The sequence below is a fragment of the Gambusia affinis genome, linkage group LG03 (assembly GCF_019740435.1).
Source record: "Gambusia affinis linkage group LG03, SWU_Gaff_1.0, whole genome shotgun sequence".
NCBI lineage: Eukaryota > Metazoa > Chordata > Actinopteri > Cyprinodontiformes > Poeciliidae > Gambusia > Gambusia affinis.
The window spans coordinates 23,340,069-23,360,815 of NC_057870.1; the positions used below are offsets into that span (position 1 = coordinate 23,340,069).

The following is a 20,747-nucleotide window of genomic DNA, read 5'->3' on the forward strand; positions in this document are numbered from 1 at the left end:
CAAAATGTACTTTTCATTCTTACCAACTGGGAAAAAATGGGTAGATTTGGGCAACAGTATAGGTTTCTAGTTCAGCTGGCACAGGAGCGTGTCAGCCCCGGACTTGGCGAGTCTCAGATGGCACCAGTTAGAAGGCATCTGTCATTTGATGCTTCGGCAGTCAATTACTCATTGTCTCACACGAGAAAATACATGATGATGTGTTGCGTGATTTGAGATATTTTTATAATTATTATTATTTAATTCTATAATTTATTCGATAAAGACTTTAACGTTCTGTCTTTATATTTTTGCTAAGATGAAAATGTTCTATAAAAATGTTTTCTTTAACAGAACAAATGGATTAAGTTACGTGCTGAAAACTTCCTTTTTGTCAGGGCAGACTCTCAACACCAGAAAAAAATGCAGCACAAACTTAACAATTACGACTTTTTCTCCCCTCGAGTGGCGATAAAACGTAATTAAAACCAAAATTCGTCACAAGAACAAAGTAGCTTTAGAAACAATTAAGAGTTTGAACGTATTTCCAGTAACAAGTCTTACCTTTCCACAGCACGAGAATTAAAACGGTCTTCCAGTGGCAACATCCCACCCGCGCGCCTGTCCCTCTCCAGACCGTCTCCATACCTTCCTGACGGGTGAAGGCCAATGGGAATGTTCGCAAAATGGACAAACGGGGAGTCTCGTTTATTCTTCTTCTCTCAGCTTGTACTATTTCTGTCTTGTTCCAACTTTCGGATCACTGTCGCGTCGGTGCCATAAACGCTCTCATCCTGACCGATCTGCGCTCTCCACTTCTGATTGTCCGAACAAACAGCACGCTGCTGAGCTTTCGGAGAAAAACTATAAATCCTTTAGTAGTTGGAAATAAAAAGAAATTCCCGAATGATATTTCCTGTGCATACTGTTCGCTCGTTTAATCATCTCTAGCAAACAAAAACGCAAATCAAAGAAATTTAAAAAACAAAGAACCAAAATTCGAGTGACTCAAAACTATTTTTTCCAAACGCTGGGCTTTTCAACCGGTGCGCTCTTATGCTTCAAGTATCCAAATGGGACGGTTAGAGCTTGGGTAAGCTATGACCGACTTCATCGCACTTTTTCCAGCAAAGTTTAAAGCCAAGCCGAACCAAATGTTTATCTTAAAAAGTCCACGTCCGAAACGATTTTGAAACTACAAGTGAAGGCAAAACTCTGACACTTGAAATCGAATGTCTTCAAGAAAATCCAAACAGTGTTCCGTCCTCTCTCCTTGTTTTATCTCTTCCTCCTGTCTATCCATTAACCGCTTCACTCCGCTTGCTGTGCGAGTGACGCGTCGCTGGGCTCAACTTGAGAGAATGTGCGCACACTATCAGCGAGATGGAGTGAGGTGAGGAGAGGACGGGAGAAGAGAGGAGCTCTGTCGTTTTCAGCAGCCGCTTGAGAAGGAGGAGGTTGAGGGGTTGGTGGGGTTCTAGCGACGGCTGTGGGGCTGGGGAGGCTGCGGGAGGGTGGGGTTTGGGGATGTGACTGGCACTTAGAGAACCAATCAAGTGTAAAGGATATTAGTAGGATGTTTTTGTATTATTCCTTGCCTTCTTGAGGTAATTTACTTGTTGTCTTTATCTGTATGGAATTGCCACACCCAGATGTAATGGATAAAAAAAGTGTCTACAATTTAAAGAAAAACTGAACTAAAACAAAAAAGTAACTCGCTATAATAAGTGTGTGAAAATTAAACAGACTTGATTTCTTTATGATGAGAAATGGAAAAACTTAATTATTAAAGCTTATAGGAAACTGGATGTGCCTATGTTGGAGCTACTCTTATTTAAGCGTGAGAGCGCGTCCACGTCTTGTTTATCCTCTCAATGCTTAGTTCTGCATTATTCATCCAAAGACACACGCTACACCTGTTCTCTCTGTAATCGATAGACACCAACTTCGCCGCTGGCCCGCACGTGCTCATGCGCGCGCAACCTCCAGGGCACCTCGCGCACAAAACTCATTCACTTTCTATTGATGCGAGCTGTGACCACGTTCGCGCGCGTGAATGAGAAAGCGAAGAGGACTGAGGGTGATGGTGGAAAGGGAAGAGGGTATGGGGAGTTGAACAAGTCAGAAGAGAGAGAACATTAAAGTCCTCTTTAAGTCCGAGACGATATTTTATAAACCGGCGAGCTTGCATCCCTTTGTCAGTTAAATGTGTAAAAGCTAAATAGATGACATTGTGACTTATTGAATTGCAAATCAGCCGGCGGAGATGGGAGGATTTTCGGAGACGGAGATGCGCGTGAGCCTCCATGCCTCTCTATGTCTGATTCCACCACTCCATCAGAGGGACTAAGGAGGAACGACAGCACCCCCTAGTGACTGCTTTAAAGCAGATTGAACAAGCACGGGGCAATTTATTAAAATGATCGTTTTGTGTGTGCAGGTCAGGTGCATCTCAAAGTTGTAATTTTTTTATTTCATAGATTAAGTTCCAAAAGTGAAGTTAATTCTAGGCAACAAAGACAACTATGTTGCCTCATGGAAACACTAAGAGTTGTCTTCAAAAATAATACTATTGAAATATATGTCAACATACTGTACAGAATACGGAATCAATACTGGGCCTGGGATTCATTTACATGAATGATTACATCAGTGCTGACTGACATGGAGGTGATCAGCCTGAGGACTGCTGAGCTGTTGAGGAAGCCCAGACTCCTTTAGCTGTGGCCTCCCGAGTCTGGTGTCTCATTTGCTCATTTACACTTCTTAGACTTCTTTGGTGCTTGATTATACCAGTTTGTCAGTTGACCAGAGTCATGCTAGAGTTACTAAATCAGGTGTTGATACTTTCAGCTGTATGGTTTGGTGGCAAATCCCTGGTGGAAAATGAAAACTGTCATAATCCCATTGGGCTTGTCTTAGGGTTTTGGTTTTTATTTGTTGTTGTTGTTGTTGTTTACATGGTTTAATATTCATCTCAGTTTCCATACTGATCATTTGTGATTCACTGACTTTTTTTGTCCATTCCATATCTCACTTATGTCTTGCATTTTTTATACCTCTGTTACTGAACTTCTTTTGTACACGTAACATTCCTGTTCATCTTCAGGTATTCCTCTGTTTGGTTCCTGAATCTATATGTTTTGGACATTTTATTTTTCATTAAATCCACCTGGTGCTACTTACACTTTCTGATAAATGGTTCTGCTGACTTTTAACTCAATAAACTACAGAGAACAACACCAGCAGATGGTATGGCCTTCAAAATCTTCACTGATTGGGGAAATTTCAAACTGTTCCTGCGGCTTTCCACTCTTCCACCAGAATCTGCAACATTGATTTCCAACTGAAATATAAAGTCCACTTTAAATTTAAAACAAAATGTTTTCCTCCTCAGCCCCAATTAGACACATCTGATGTCTCTGGTGTAGGAATATCTTAACACAAAGAAAGGAACTTGTCCTTCAGTTGTACATTCCAATAATTTGTTGAATTTAGCACTTCAACAAATTATTGGTTTGATATGAGCTGTTGTATTTACCATTTTGCTTCATTTTTGTCAAAACCACCTGATTGGTTTTGAGAGATCCTAAGAGTTTTATTAACTGTATAGCACTGCTTTATAATGAATTTGCTTTGCTTCATTGTTACAGTCAATGTTGTCACATCACCTGCAAATTTAAAAATCCTGACTGATGGTGGATAACTAAATCCTTTGTGCAAAAGGAGTATAAAAGACACAACTGGTGGTCCCCAGTGCTTGTGGACACTAGCTTTATATCATCAATTAACAGATATATGTGATTGTCATTATGGAGGCTTTCGGCTCATTGCTTCTAATCAACCTTTGATGTTCCCAAAATTATTCTTCTCTCTCTTCTTTCTGCTCTTTTCACTCCGATTCCATCAGGCAGGCATCACGCTTCGTTTCATTGCTCCCTCACTTGTCCCCAAACACATTTTTCTCTCCTCCCACTCACAAGCCAACTACTTCTCTGCAAGTAGGGAACCAGCATCCATCCAACTACATAAGTGCATTTTACTCTAATATATCATTTCATTTCCACTCTATGACTTCCCTTTCAACAAGCCAGACATTTGCCACGACTTAAGCGTGAAAGATCTATTTTTAACTCATCTATTCCTCTTGGACTGCAGTGGCAAGAAAGCATTAGTTCAGCAAGCATGCAGTAAAGAGTAATGTTTGTACAAATAACATGTCTGTATACCAAGATACCAAGGCTATGTAGGGGATATTTGAGATTGTATGCAAAGAACTTTTCAAGATTAAACATATTTCTTGTAAAATGAGGACATTCCCATTTGCAGAAGCATTCATATCCTTTGAAAGGTTTACATTTTGCAAACAGAAACAGTATATTATATTGGAATTTTGTTATTATATAGTATTCATACTTAAAGTTAGGGTTAGGTTATAGATCAATATCCCAGTCTTTGTGCATCTAACATAACACTACACAGGACACCAATGAAGCTGCTGCATGGCAGCATGTCGCTGTGGAGAGCCAAGGCAGGAAAGCAGGTCAGAGTACTGGGAAGATGGATGGAGCTAAAAGTAAGGCAATTCTGGAAAACCTCTGAGAGGCTGAAAAAATACCTTCCTGCAGGATGACAACACAGAAGCAGAGCAATAACTGAACAGAAATACCTGTAACTCAAGCGAAAGGGGTTTCTACACGGTATTGATTCTTGGGGTTGAAAACAAAGGCATGCCACACTTTTCAGTTTTATTTATAAAATTTAGAAAACCACGTAAAGCCAAGACATCTCAGAAGACTTTCAGTCATGTTGGCACTTAAACAAGGTCCTACATTACATTGCATTAGGAAGGTTAAATACAACAAATAGTTATCTCCTTTCACCACAAAAATATGCTTCAGTGGGTTTAGAAATAAAATTTCAACAAAATATTCAAGAGTTTTTCCGAGAAAATATACAAAGCCGAGGGAGTTAGTTCAGACACCTTCAAAAACCACTCAGTGTACACAGAGATAAAGCCTGCTCATTTAAAAAGGATATTATGTATTTTCCAAGCACATAGTGCCATTTTATAGCATGATCAATTATATTACCTTCATCTGTTATATAAATGTATCTATCAAACATGTCCCTTTATGGGGAATTTGATGCCTTGAAGTTGGCCGCTGTCTCTTTCAAAAGCGCCTACTCTTTCCGACTCTCAGCCTTCAGGACTTCATCACAACACACAGTACTGGACTGTAACTCCAAGGGTGACCGCCACAGGAAGTTCAAGGATTTCTCAAAAATGCATGACAGAATTGTAGGAACACTCCAGGTATATTTTTGATAAGGGAACAACATCATAACATAATACACAGCTCAAAGATGTCCATTTAAGATACTACTCCCCCTTTAACATATTAACCACCATACTTTCCAAATGCTCATTATTATAGGCATAAATTAACTGTGTAGGTTCATTGGAGTTTCCTATTTCTTGTTAAAAAAATATTACTTGTCACTATTAGAAGAGGCCTAGAGGCAGCAAATGTTCATTATATAAAAGCAGGAAGGCATTCATCATAAAGATTGGATTGTCAGTTTGGGGTGTAAGTCCTCAGACAACTCTTAATAGATGTTATTCCGTAAATGAAGAAAAATGTGCCCTCAAAAAAACTGATCTTCAGTGTCATACTTTAGCTGTTGTGCTTATTCGCTGCCACACTGACCGCAGATACTGCCCTGTTCTATTTTTGAACTTCAATTACAATAAATCCCATCCAGCCAAACTCCAGCCACAATCTAGAAATTCTACTTTTTATTAAAAACTTGCTACATTTTGCATCGTGTCTACATTCCTGTGACAAAGCATTCTACTAATTTTTACAAGTAGAAACATCACTTTGGAAATAGTGATGTCTCACTATTTTCAATATGAAACAATGTCCAGCGGCACCGTTGGACATAATTTTCCTTTGGTCACTGTTCCTGTGGCACATCCCAGTTATTTGGACTTGGTGGAAATCTTTTGGCAAGCATGAAAACAAAACCTGTTTAAATGGGCAGCAAAGAAGGAATTACTGTGGTCTATAAAACTCATTTTTTTCAACAGTTCTTTCCACACTCAAAATAATATATTGGAAAAAAAAATATCCTTATCAATATGCATGTTTGCAAACCCAAAACATAAATCAGTTTTAGGCTGACAGATGGTGTATATCAGTGCTGGCATATTCTACATGGCAGTCAACATAAGGCACAACTGCACTGCAGAAATGTGTGAAAATATGTTTTGATGCCATTTCACAACTCATACATAAAACTATAGGTTTCCTTCTTCAATATACATTTTTGTGCTCCTCTTTAATATCTTGACTACAATTGTTTTCTTTTACCCCTAACCTTCAACATTTAAGGTTTAGGAAACCTTAATGAGGTTCATGACTGGTGAGCTACAGACTCCAGACTGAAATGTACAAATCCAGCATTGTAACTATATTTTAAATTTGATGATAACTAATTAAATTTTCTAACAATATAACAGCAAAAAAGATAAAATAATATTTAGTAACATCCTATTTTGTAAAGTTTTTTGAATGTTTTTTTTTTTTGGCTGACTTCTCTTTTCTGATTAAAATTGAAAATTGTGTATGATCTTACCTTTATTTTCAATGATGTCTATGCACCTATCCTATATGAATATCTGTCATTCTGGAAAAAAAAAAAAAAAGAAAAAAAACCTCATGGCTACAAGGCTAAAAAAGAAAAACTCTGTGAATAAAGCCTACTCTAGGGTTGCCAGGGTGGCATAGGCTGGCGTCTTTCTCCAGGTGTTATTGCCTGAAGTCCAACAAGTGTTAAAGAATGCTCCTTTTAATGAGATCTTTTACAGAAATAGTTCATAAATCCTCCCCTCTCTTGTCTTCCAGTTAACTGAAAAAAGATCAGGAGGAATATCCTGTCATTACTTTTGGGGATTCAATGGCAAGAAGATAAATCCAGTTTCTCTAGTGGGTTCTAGTGGGAGTGCATCAAGGTCTCTGTAGACATGATCAGAAAATCTCCAATGAGAGGCACACAGATGGAGCTCTTGCAAGATAATTCAAGCCCCTCACCTTACTTTTTTTTTATGTGGAGATTTTACCCTTGTGACTGAGCTGTTCAGCTCATCTCTAAGATTTTCCACTTGTTTCCAGGATTTTGTTCTTCTGATCATGATGTACAGCTTGTGACCAAAGGTCAGGGTGGGAATTAAACTGAACCAATTCATTTAGAGTTTGGTTCAGTTCTTGTGTTACAGACCAGAACACTATCTGCATTAGAAAAGCTGCCAGTCTGACTCTTTCTTGGTCATGAAGATGATGTTCTTAAGGAACCATCCCCGTTTAAATATTCCAAATGACAATTGTACAGAATTGTTTTTCTTAACTTTGTGGATAACATTCTTTCTAACAGTTCTCATCTTGGTTCTCCTCCGTGCTAATGTTGAGTTAAAATCATTTTGTTAGTAGGATAGCTCGTGGACGCTTCCTGGAGTACATAAAAACTCCATCCTTTTATTCAAGAGCTGAAAAAGACACACTTTGAAGTAGTAAAGACTTTGATAGTACTCTTCTCTCTTGGGTCAAATGGCTCTTATAGAAATTCTGTTGACAGCTTGTTCGGACAATAGATTCTACTCACTGGGTGGAAAAAGATGAGTGCAGCTGAAGAACCTTCCCATTTACTTCCCATTCCCTCCCACTCTCTCTTCCCAGTATTCTTCTCTTTTTGCTCTCTTCAGTCGGAGTACCATCGACATCTATCTGCCCACTGGAGCAAACTGCATACATTAGAATTCAATTAAAACTGGTGTATAGAACTGTTCAGGCTTAAAGTGTGCATCCATGTGAGTGTCCACATGTGTCTGCGTGTGAGTGGATGTCTGATGTGGGAGTGGTACTGCTTGACAAGTGTGTAAGGATGACTGTTGGGAAGGTTTTGCTTGTTGTTTCATTTGTTTCGATTGCTATAAATCCTACAGAATACGATACTGACAACTACAGAAAGCTTTGTTACTATGAATTGGTCTTTGGAAAAGACCTCCAGAGTGTAGACTGATTTTGGTCTCAGGCTTAGGCATTGGAAGTCCTCCTTCAATTTCAATAAGTAGCTGTACGTGTAATTGTTTGTAAAAGAAATTGCTGGCATGAAATGCTGCTCATGCTCAATTTTAAATTACATTCCAACACAAACAACCTTAATTAATTGAAAAACACCAAAGTCCCACTGACACACAGAATATGAGCAACCAATTCCAAATCCCTTGTAACTAACATTATGGTGCTGTTTGAAATTCAGGTACTTTCCATATATCCACTCATGAATCAAGGTGTCCTCCAAGGTAGAGTGAGGTTTTCAACCACTCAGCACGCTTTTCAGATTAGCTTGGGTATTTTATACCAGAGTGACCAAAACAACCACATTGTTCAACTTGAATCAAATGATGGCATCATTCCAAGGCAGTGTGTGTCCAAGCTGGTGACCAAGCGCCATAAAGAGGAGGTGCCAGGCTTTTCTGGATGTGTATGCTTCTCCCATGGACATCTGTGCTCCCTTTAGTAAAATTAGTAAGTTGTTAAACTGTCAACTTGTCTCGTTTCATGAAACTTTCAATATTCAGTTTTCTGATTTGTTATCTGAGGTAGAAGCGAGAGAGCTTTACTTACATTAAGTCAGACCTACCAATGTTCAACTGAGAGGATTAGTTCTTAATATTTTCACTTCTTATGTAGTGAGACAAACAATTTCATAATTCCTTCCAACTGTTTCTGAGCTTTAAATCGTCCATATAATTAGGTCTGTCAAATCTGTAAAAAGGTATGCAATAGTCTGTTAAGCAATGTAATAAAACTGCCACAGAATGAATGATGCAAGGATTGATGAATTATATTTCTGGAAAGCTGGACTTGTCACAACAGAATAACACTTCTAATGCAGCAAAACACGACTCCTGCACAGGAGACCAACTAAAGTCTTTGACATTTGGAAACAATTTGTCAGTTGTGAAAACGGACAAGAAATATAATTACTCGAGACTGCAATATATTATTAGTATTCTGCAAAATTACAACATGTTTCCTTTCAAATTTTTTTTAACGCCAACATCAAGTCATTTACCGTATGGTATTTTGTGCCACTTCGTATGAAAGGGGATGTATTATGCAATGGCTGCTGGAAAAACGTTGTTAATGGCTTATCATCCAGAAACCACTTGCTGCAATCTTACAGGTTTTGCAAGAAGCACTACATCTGCTTTTCAGAGATGGACGGATATATAATTGTTACATAATAAATGTATCTGTCTGCTGCCATTTTCACCTGGGAGTGTAAACTTTGAGTTGGAGGGTGTGGCCAGCAGCTGCTTATTTGGATTTAAAGTGACAAGAGAGGCCCTAAAACAGCTCATTCTGAAAAGAGCTAAAATAGGCCGAACTGAGCAGACCAAATCTTATTATCTAAGAATAATTTTGTGTAAAAAAGTAATGGACATGTTTTTTACAGCCCATAGAACTATCCTAACCTGTTCAAGGACACATAATAGATCACTTTTAAATCTGCTTTGTCTCTGGGTCAATAGGTTTTACATGTTTAATATCTGCAATAATTTGATTTTTTTGTTGTCTATATCCTTTAGTTTATCTTTGTGTGCAAAAGATAAACTAAATACTTGTAATTGTATTTGCAAGGGGGGGCTAAAGGGTAATACACACTGGTTGACCTGTCAGAGCATGAGATACAAAACCCATCTGAGATCATGGAGGGTTAACAGGTGAAATCCCAACATCGCCTTTCCTTGCAACACTTCCCAGCTCATTCTGAGCAATCCCTAGGCATTCCCAGGCCAGAGGGAACATATAATCCCTTCAGCAAGCTCTGGGTCAGCCTCCTAATGGTAAACCTCCCAAAGGAGGCATTTAGATCAAATGGCTGAACAGATCATTTGATTTCTTTTAATGTGAAGAGGCAGTGGCGCTACATCTAGCTCCAAGGCAGAAGAACCAAGTCACCTATACTGAGGAAGCTCATTTCAGTTGATTTGATTTACATGAGTTGTTGATGGACCTCTAAATCAAGAGCTCCACTTTGTCTTTTTCTTTTAGCAATAAACCAGAGCAGTGTCCACATTAATGTCAGACGTGTCCCAGTCTGTCCGTCTACCTCAGCTACTACTGTCAGTACAATAACACAAAATAGTTGATTAGTCAAACACCTAATAATTCTTCCACAGCCCATATTTCAAAGTTAATTAATAACCATAAACATATGATAGCAAAGTGAACAGTTCAGTTTTTGGATCCTTTTTTATTTTTTCAACTACAGCTATATTAAAATAGCCTGCATTATCTCATACTTGTACTTGTACTTATTCAGTAAAAGAAATAAAATTGTAATCAGGACAATTTCTGGTAGAATGAACACAGCCGGTTTACTCAACCTGAAGTAGCTTGGGTGGCATGATTCCTCCAAGGTTTATGGATTCTTCAGGTAATGCTTTATTTCATTTTGCCACATTACCCTTAATGTGGCCAAATTAACTATGAACTACTACTGGAATGCAGGTAGATGAGAAGCCAAAGTAGATTAGGATGACTTTATACACCAGTAATGCAGACAAATCAAAGCCAAGGAAGATTGTGGTACACATTTGCAATAGTATATCGGTAAAAGTTGAGAAAGCCGCACCTTCTTACAAGTTTCAGGGAATAAGAGATAACACACCCTTTAAAAAAAAATTATTTTATTTATTTATTTTTTTGCCATGAATAAAAATGTATATATATATTTCTCTGATCATATGAAGGTGACATTGTTGCATTCACAGTGGGCTTTGCAACAAGATAGCAATTCAAGCAGAAAATGGTTTGTATTCTTTGAGGGCTTTCATAATTATGCAGTGTGTATTTTTGAGAAAAATATCCATCAGGATACTTTAAGAACTAATCTTGTTTTTTGTGAACTCTTATCTCAGTGAAGTGTGCAGCATACTACCAAAAAAAAATCTTAAAATTTAAAACACAAATCATACATTTATAAAGATAAAATGCTTATTTGAAATTCATGCAAAAATGCCATCTGACCAGAATAAGACATGAGTTTATAACCTCATGATTTTCTTTCTCTTAAGTCAGTTTTAATAAAGATGTTGAAGATGAGAAAAGCTTTCGACTTTTGCTAGCGACTGGTGAATGAGGACGTTTTTCCCCTCCATTACACTCATAACACTGCTGAGGTCAGAGACCCATTATTTTCAATGGCTTGGGCCATGTAAATCCGCTACATGCGGTGATGAATACTCGCGCAGTCGATAGATGGAAGGCATCCATCTACACACAGATGGTGAAGTTGAACAGTGTGTGTGGGAATTCCCAGCCCAACAACCTTGTAGCAACAGGAACATCTTAGACTGCACTACAGTTCTGTAGATTGTTTTTAAACAGAAAGGCAGCAGAAGAAACTTTTGTTTTTTTTTGGTAGGTGACATCTTATTTCCTTATTTTCCCCTGAAAGAGCAAATATGACTTTCTGGCTTTTCCATCCATTCCTGCCAAAAACAAATCCCAAAGCAACCACTTTTACAATCCTTTAGGTTAGATGTTTCAGTTTCTTCATTTTACAATTATCTCTAACATTTACCATTCAAACATCTAAACTTATTGCTATCTCAAGACATTATTGGAAGACATGTGCCATTTATAACTTTAAAAATGTTTTCTGGATTTGTCTTATAACTAGTAAGACAAGTTTTCAAATCAATGAAACAACGTGTGCTGTTTACAGCCCAGTTAGTTCAAAAATTCAGGTAGAAGCTGCAATAAAATTTTAAATGGGTTAAAAGATGTAGAGCAACTGCCAAATCTTCCAGTTTTTTATACGTTTTAAATTAAGGAAACAAATTTTACTTTTGTTTATTAAATTCTACTTTATCCCAGTTAGGTTTTTGCCCACAGTTAAACTATTTTTTTAAACCAGAAAGACTTTTTCTCCATTTCCTCAATGTGGCAAGAAAAACCCTAAAACTCTATGCACTTTCGCACTACTCATCAAATATGTGGTGATGGCCAGAAAAGAATATCAAATTTTCACCAGGATATCTGGTCTCTTTGTTTTCGCTTTCTATTCTCTTGCAGAAAAGACTTTTCAGTGACTCTGGACCCGTAACAATGCTCACACAATCACAGGAGCTGATATGCAGCCGTGATTATCCAAATGAATCAGAGCTTTAACAGCAATTGTTTGACTTCAAGTGTTTTGTGAAAGGAGCTCATTCTATTTCTTTTCTAGTTCTGAGGAAAATATAGAACTCTACACTTGCCAACCACATATTTGAGGATTAATTTCCCTCTTCAGCTTTTTCAGCTACGTTGACATCTTCAGTTTATAACAACCACTTTGTATTTTAACAGGAAACCATCATTTTTTTCATCTTGCAACTTGAGGAAATGTTCCACCTCTTCCTTAAAACCAAATTTAAGATTAGATGCATGAATTCATTTGGTTTTGTGTCATCATGTACAGTTCGGACTCATTCACGTGCTTCATTTGTTTTCAGCAGTTTTCATTTACATTGACAAAAAATAAAAAAAATTTTTAGCACATCAATTAACAGGAGGGAGTTTATTTAATATACATGTATAGATATTTTGGAGACTAGATTGTCCAAAAATATCTCCTCTCAGTTTCGCTCTATTTCTACAAAGTTTTCTGCCTTTACTTTTCTTTAATGTTACGGGAAGCACCTTACCACCACATTATGTCACAAAAACTTATCAAAATCTGGATAAAATCTTTAACACCAATCTTTATCTAATGTGTGTACAAACCCTGCCAGAGGTTTGATGTGAGAGTTGCTGCCATGATGACAACTTTTACTTCTTGTGCCTCCTGTACAGCTTGTCAGCATTTACGTGAACAGAGATCAATTACAAAGAAACCTCGACCCCCATCCTGCTTCTTCTCCGGCACTCCAGATGCAATTTACTTACCCACCGTAAATCAATGGAGACAAGTGGGGCTAATTTAGACCATTTTATGTCAAGTTGGCCTTGACCCCTCCCCATCATACTCACAAAGCTACACACTCGCATCCTACTTAATGACTAGCCGCAGAAGAGTTTATTACGCAGAACTGAGGGACACCCTTTAGTCTCACTGGCAACACACACACACATTCATAAACAGAAACACTCCGCTTGCCTATTTGTGTACGCTTAAACGCACACACAAACCATGACGTAGGCCATAACTCGTGGACCCACTGCCTGGGATTTCCATATTGCTTCTGTCAGAGACAATTTTGTTTACAGGGCCCTTTGGATGAAGTAACTGCACAGGGGACCATCAATTACAAAGAGAAGAGAGTGCAGCACAGGAAAAAGAGGATAGTGAGCAAAAAGGGCAAGAAGAAGATAGAGAAGGTAAAAGTTCAAGAAGCAGTGCAGAGTAAAAAAGCAGTAAGACAGAGGTGAGACAGAAAAAGTTGAAAACTAGAAAGAAGAAAGATATTGGTGACAGAATAAAGCGAGAATATATTGAATCTATTACTTGTAAGTGGGCAAAACAGTCAGTTATCCATGACCTCAAGAAGGAATGAAAAAAAAATAGACAAAGCATTTTATTTTACAAGGTCAGGCAAGTTTACTTGTTCAGCACATTTCAGCAGCAAAGCAATTTAAAGTGCTTTACATGATGAAATTCATTAAAAACAACCAACAAGGCATTTTGCTAAATGTCAAACTCAAGTTATACAATATTGGAATAAAAAATCCTCTTACTTGAACTGTTAGCTGGATATAGGCACCAGCACCCTCCAAAATACCCCACTAGGGAAAAGTGTGCAAAAAATGGACGAATGGAATAAAAGCTAAAATTAATCTAGTCATTATGAATCAAAATCAAATTTAATATGACTTTCTATTCCTGATTTAAAGGAACTCAAGAAGTAGCATTTTCGCAGGCTTTTGGAGGTTTGTTCCAGATTAGAGGCAGACAAAAAAAAGTATATGCTGAAGTGTGTGGTTGTAGTGGGAGAACATAGTTCAAGCTCACAAGTTCAAGGTACATAAAAAACTTTATAATACAATGCAGTTCAAGAAATGAGGTATTTGTCAGAAATATTCCCTTCACTGGGTTTTTGTTAGCAAGGTCCTAAATTCTCCAACAACTTAGAAAGTTTGTGCCACAAAGAGCTCCAATATAAGGAAACCTGAATAGGAAAGCTGTACCAGTATGCAGAAATAATAGAATTTCTCATAAAGACCTGATGAATTGATCTGTCACAGCGAGCCACAACACCAACCGTTTAAAACGGACGTCTCGACCCGCCAGGTCACCCGTCCGATTTAAATGCCACAGCAGTTCACTTTACATGCATCGGGCTTTCCTTCCACATTTTCTGTTATAGTTTCACACCAGACTTTGACAGCACCACTGAGAGGCGAAGCAACATGAGACTGAGGCACAGCTTTTGTCCACTTCAGTGAACAATACATTACGATTCACAATGAGAAGAATTTCATTTTTCGTGCTTGAAGTATTTGAAAATGCTCACAGATGACGCTTTCTGCAAATGTTGATGGTCACCACTGGGGTTTATTGGACTTTAATCTGTGTGTGGCATTGTTTACTGTTTTTCTGCAGGCCTGTGCATTTGCATTTGTGAATGTGTCTGTTTGCATGAGTGGATATGTACCCATGGCAACCAGGAAGCTCCAAACAATAGGTGTTTTATCAATGTAGGATGCGTATTACTTCGGACTTGCTAAATGGAAAAAAAATAATTAGGCTTGTGTTTTAATAAAGTTGGATGTTAATAATCAGTAATCACTCTCTTGATTAGAAGATTGATTTTAATATTTTATTTATGGTGTGAAATGGTTTTTAACAGTGTCACAAATTCTTGTCAGCAGGATATTTTGTATCTTTATGTTTGATAAAAACTTTGGTTGAACAATATGATGCTCCTCAATGAGCCAAGATTTTAAGTTGAAAGAGGAGGTGACTGAGCATTCACAGTTATTGGTCTAACATTGAGAAATAAAATGCATGCAGTTAAGAGACTTTCTAGGCGTTTTCAAAAGCAAGTTTCCATTCAGTTTTATTTGACTAACAGCTTCTTTTCATCTGGTTTACAAATTTATTTTTGCTATATTTCATGGAAGATTTTTACATATTCAGCTGCCAAGTTGTTCATTCTTACTAATTTCATTTTTCTCCTGTGAATCTGTTTTGTTATGCTCTGGGTTGCTTTTATTCACTGCTTTGCAATACGTCAGTGAAATGCACTATTTAAATAAAAAATACATGAAAAATGGCTTGCTAGAAAGCATGCCACGTTGTGTCTATTCCATCATAAATTAATCTGAATTTGTTTATGTTTTGTGGAATACAGTGATCTGTGAGGGGTAATCATTTGAAGAAAGTCACATAATTACAAAACATTTTCAAAATAGGGAACAGAAACAATGGCGTTGAGAAATACATCACATATTTCAACAAATCACAGGTGCACACATTTTTCTGGGATAACTTTCAGTCATCTGAACAGGTAAACACACTCTCAGTGTCCTGAGCTGGATAGCGATTCAAACAAACATCCAATTTGCTGGGCAGATTACCCAGGGGGGCTTCAATGTTTGCCACCTGAGGGGGGTTGGGTGTGAGGTGACTCATCGGGAAGATGCTAATCAGTTTTTACACACACACACACGCAGCCAGTAAATATTAATTCTCGACAGAAGCGCACCGCAACTGGCAACTTAATTACACTCATTTCACTCTGATCGTCTCCCGCAGGAGCGCAGAAAGATACACACACAAACACACACACACAATCAGCTAAGACAATTTGGCCCCAACACTTTGAATTAAGGATATTGTCATATTGGATCATTTCCCCAGTGAGGAAAACTGTGTGTTTGAATGTGATTGTGTGTTTGGATCTGTTGTCTTGCTTGTGATGAACAACAAAGGATAGAATCAATCTCTGCAGCAACACAGCTTTATACCAAGATATATTTATATATATTTGCTTTTCTTTGGCATTGAATAATTTCACATTTTAAGTGTTAAATTTATACTTACTTTCACAATGATGTACATTGTTTCCCTGCCGACAATAGTCTGGAAACAGACGAGTCACATTACCACAACAATTACAGAATGATTATGTTGTACACAGCTGAAAAGTCCTGGAAATATGATATTACTTCCTGTGCAAACAACCATTTTACCATAAATTACTGGTAATAAAGTAAGCAAGAGTAGAATATTTGTAAGGAAATAGGTTTCCTCAGCTTGTAATATTTAGATTTCCAGTGATCCATGTCCCTTGTTAGCAGTAAAACTCCAAGTAAATCCCAAAATGTTTTTTACAAGAGACTATAAAGACACAGAGCGTGTGAAAATAGTACACTTGACAGCAAACAGCTGTGCGTTTACACATTAAGTAGTGATGCAGCCCAATTTTCATTCTGTTATTTATGTTTACTAATCAGTAGGGAAAATATGCAATTCTTCAGCACCCAAATGTTCTTCAGTAGCAGTGTTTCCACTACAAATGTGCACAAAACTGTCAATATTCAATGCAACTGCAGTGTTTTTATTAAGAAACAATTAAAACCACTTCATCTTTGCATCAAATCCTAAATTACATTGGAGCAGGTTAGCACACAACCACTCCATATATAAAAGTCCATCATTGCCGTCAATCCTAGTAAAAATGTACAAAAAGCCTACAAAGCAAATTTTTTGCACAGCCATACACTGGGGGAAAACATAAAAAAAAAAAAAAAAAAAAAAAAAAAAAAAATCACCTGTATTAAAAACATTTGCATTGTTAATGTCTCCAACAAAATAAATGTAAGAAAAATTTTGCAACTTGTAAAATACTTATACACTTAATACGTAACATGGCAGCCCCATTTCTCTTAACTTCAAAATGGGGAAAACAAGAAAACATACCGACAGGAGTCTATTGATCGTTCTATATTCGGAGGTGGACAAGAAAGAAATGGATGCACAGGTAAACTTGCATATTTATAGTAAGACAAAATATTTGAAATAAACTAGAACTGTAACAAACAAGCTTGGATAAGAACCCAAGTTTCTGCCACAACTAGAGGTAATTGAGGGGGGAACAAAGCGGAGAGTTGTGTAAAGGTCACAACCTCTCTATGAACAATTTTTTAGGCTTTTGTACAGATGTTTATCCATCCATTCATTTTCTATACACCCTTTATCCCTAATGGGGTCGGGAGGGTTGCTGGTGCCAATCCCCAGCTAACGTTCCGGGCGAGAGGCAGGGTTACCCTGGACAGGTCGCCAGTCTGTCGCAGGGCAGCACAGAAAACAGACAGGACACACAACCATTCACACACACACTCACACCTAGGGAGAATTTAGAGAATGAGTTAACATGACAGTCATGTAACCTGACAGTTACATGACTGTCATGTAACCTGACAGTTACATGACAGTCATGTAACCTGACAGTTACATGACTGTCATGTAACCTGACAGTTACATGACAGTCATGTAACCTGACAGTTACATGACTGTCATGTAACCTGACAGTTACATGACAGTCATGTAACCTGACAGTTACATGACTGTCATGTAACCTGACAGTTACATGACAGTCATGTAACCTGACAGTTACATGACAGTCATGTAACCTGACAGTTACATGACAGTCATGTAACCTGACAGTTACATGACAGTCATGTAACCTGACAGTTACATGACAGTCATGTAACCTGACAGTTACATGACAGTCATGTTTTTGGACTGTGGGAGGAAGCCGGAGAACCCGGAGAGAACCCACGCATGCACAGGGAGAACATGCAAACTCCATGCAGAAAGACCCCCGGCCGGGAATCGAACCCAGGACCTTCTTGCTGCAAGGCAACAGCTCTACCAACTGCGCCACTGTGCAGCCAACAAATGTTTATAATGATCCCAATAAGTATGAAGCATACTGTTAGTATATGATGCAACAACTTGTGTGTAAAAATTCCCAGCACAGGGTTCTTCTTAAACAGCTCATGACATTGATCACTCAGGTTTACTGTTTATAACCTTGTAACAGAAAACCTGGCAACTGTACTCAATATTACAGCACAAGTCACTGATGTAGAGAAAAGCTTGGACATTACAGTGTCTGCAAAAGTTACTTAAAGAGTCAAAGTATTTTTTTCCCATAACTGCCCAAAAAAAAAAGTGTCTTCTAATTGTGTAAACCACTGAGCAATTTAGCACTGAACTTTGTCTTGTACACAATAAGAAAACTTTGAAAATTATAACAGAAATTTTCTCTTAAGGGTGAGAAACTTGAAGGTGATAGCATTGAAATTTCCACAAACTTACTTTCTAGGCTGCCCTACCACTCTACATCTATTATCTGAGCATAATTGGACAGGAGTAGCTTCATGAATGCTATTCCTTGGACACTTGGCTAGGTCTCGACCAAAACAACACTGCATCATGCAAACTCTGGGGAGCTGATGGCACAAAAGAGTAGTCCAATGGGCTAAGAAGATGGTTGTTTTGACTAAACCAAGGCACAGGATGCTCCAAATGAGCAAAAATAAAATGCTCAAATGCAGTAAGAGAAAGAGTAAAACTGGTGTTTAAAATTCACATTGAAAAACAAAACTGCTGATAACATTTTTTGAAACATCTTAATACTTTTAATCCAGTTTGTTTCTTCCTTATACACCTGTTTGGTTTCTATCAGTTTTGTGAACACAAAATTGGATGATGTGCTAAAGCTATTCACATGACTGCATTTATATACAGAAAATTTAGTTTTTTTCCTCATTCTTAATCTTTAAGTGATTTATATGGGGGTCAGTCGGCCCCCTGCAACCCAGAGCTTCAACTCTTAGGTTTTTCAGGAAGTTTAGGAGCATATGAGATTTCTGCATGGCCATTTAATTAAGCTCCCCATACCCATACGCTCAAACTAATCTGTAAATAATAATTAAAAGAAAACACTCTTGCAGTGTCTCATATTCAGCTACAAATTTTGAGCTTACTGACCAAAAAAATAAAATTATAAAATAAATAAAATCACACGGTTGATCAAGCTGTTGATCCTGGCTCAGTGTCTAAGATAAATTTGTCAGACTGTAAAAGAAAAAGTAGAAAATAAAATTTAAAAAAAGGACTTGAAAAACACAGATGGAGTTGGAAAGTGAGCAAACAAAAACAAAATAGAGGGACAAGGAGACAGTGAAATGACAGTAGAGGCAGACAGACAGATGGAACAAAAAGTGAACAAATAAGAGAGTTAGCGATGGATGGCTGCTGTGATAGCAGAAAAAGTAAGCAGGACAGGGATTGTTCAGAGTTGGCTGTTTGGACAGATGGTTGCCTGTGTGCTAATTACAGACTGAGTGCTTGACACTGTGAACACAATCAAAGTGGAAACTAGCTTTATTTGTTCAGCTTCACCCCCACGTAGGCATGCACACAGGAAAAAAAAAGACTATTAGATACACATTAAACACAGCTTGCGGATGTTGCAGAGGTGGATAACCAGACACAAATACACATCAGGCATAAAGACCAACACAGAGTGTAATCTGAAGTCCTGAAAATTCAGGATGAGCAGCCCACATACACCTGGCCCAAGAGCTGCCTTGTTAATCTCAGTTTTCAGTCCTTTTAAGAAGAACCCCAACACCTGACCTCCACTTTAAATAATGTAGTTGTTAAAGTTTGGATGTGTTGAGATCAGAAAACTAGCAGCATTACATTGTAAAGCTCCCCTTACTTGTGGAACTCTACATTTATTGCTAAGAGGTGATTTTATTTCAATTAAAAAATTGTTTTCCTCACAGAAAAATAATTATTTAAAGTTATTTCTAGTCTTAATGCCTTAAAAAACAAACTTCATAAACCTTGAACCTCTTTCACATCTTGTTGCATTTTTATCCTCAAATGTATTTTATTGGAATGTGATATGACAGAGTAACACAAATTGGTGGAAGGAGAATAATTATTGAGTTCAGAATCTGTGTCTGAATTTTATCTGCTGAAGCAAAACATTCCCACAGGATGATGCCACCAACATCATGTTTTACAGTGATATTAAGGAGTTCATTATAATGTACAGCCTAAATAACTCTGTCTGCAGTTCTTAAACTCTTTCCATTTTTGGATGAGAGATCGAACTGCTCTCTAGAACTGTCACCACGGCTTTATTAATGACCTTTCTGCTGGTCTTCTTGGTGCCATTTGTTTACTACTGTCAGCCAAATTTATACAGAGATTCAAATTACACAGGTGGATTCCGTTTACTGAATTGGAGAGTTCAGAAGATGATTTGTTGCTGTGTATTTTATCAAGAGGCATCAGTTATGGTGGCTGACTATAAATGCCACAGATTGTTTTGTTGTAAATATTGCTTAAAATTTCACTGCCACTTCAATCTTGCATTACTTGTGTCTATTTATGAAGTATAGTTTATTATTGCAATGTGACAAAATATGAAAAAGTTCCAGGGGTATGATCATTTTAAGTAAACTGCGCTGCATCCTCTGTCAACATTTGCAGTTAGGTTAGAAATTATTACTGCTTGGTGGCATGTACTTGGATTTGAACAGGGAGAAAAAAATCCCACCATCCTTTAGAGGTGATGATGTATTTATTGCTTCACATAGGGGCCTCCCGGATCCACCCCCCCAACATGGTGCAACCATTTAGCAATATTGAAGATCTGTATTTTTATGTTTTCTGTAATT

General features: G+C 37.7%; 1 protein-coding gene across 4 annotated transcripts in view; it reads right to left on the reverse strand.

The window, feature by feature from the left end:
- Positions 1 to 20,747, reverse strand: part of si:dkey-215k6.1 (transmembrane protein 132C) — a 249,561-nt gene that overhangs the window by 221,765 nt on the left and 7,049 nt on the right. The window contains exon 1 of one of the 4 annotated variants that reach the window (XR_006370271.1): positions 544 to 1,402. The exons of 2 other annotated variants lie outside the window; for them this stretch is intronic. Coding sequence is in view for 1 of the 2 variants with exons in the window: in XM_044112799.1 (XP_043968734.1) it covers positions 544 to 625 (82 nt within the window). In the remaining variant the exon portion in view is untranslated. Of the gene's footprint in view, positions 1 to 543; positions 1,431 to 20,747 lie in introns of those variants that run through there. One more of the 4 variants, XM_044112799.1, reaches the window with a different exon arrangement.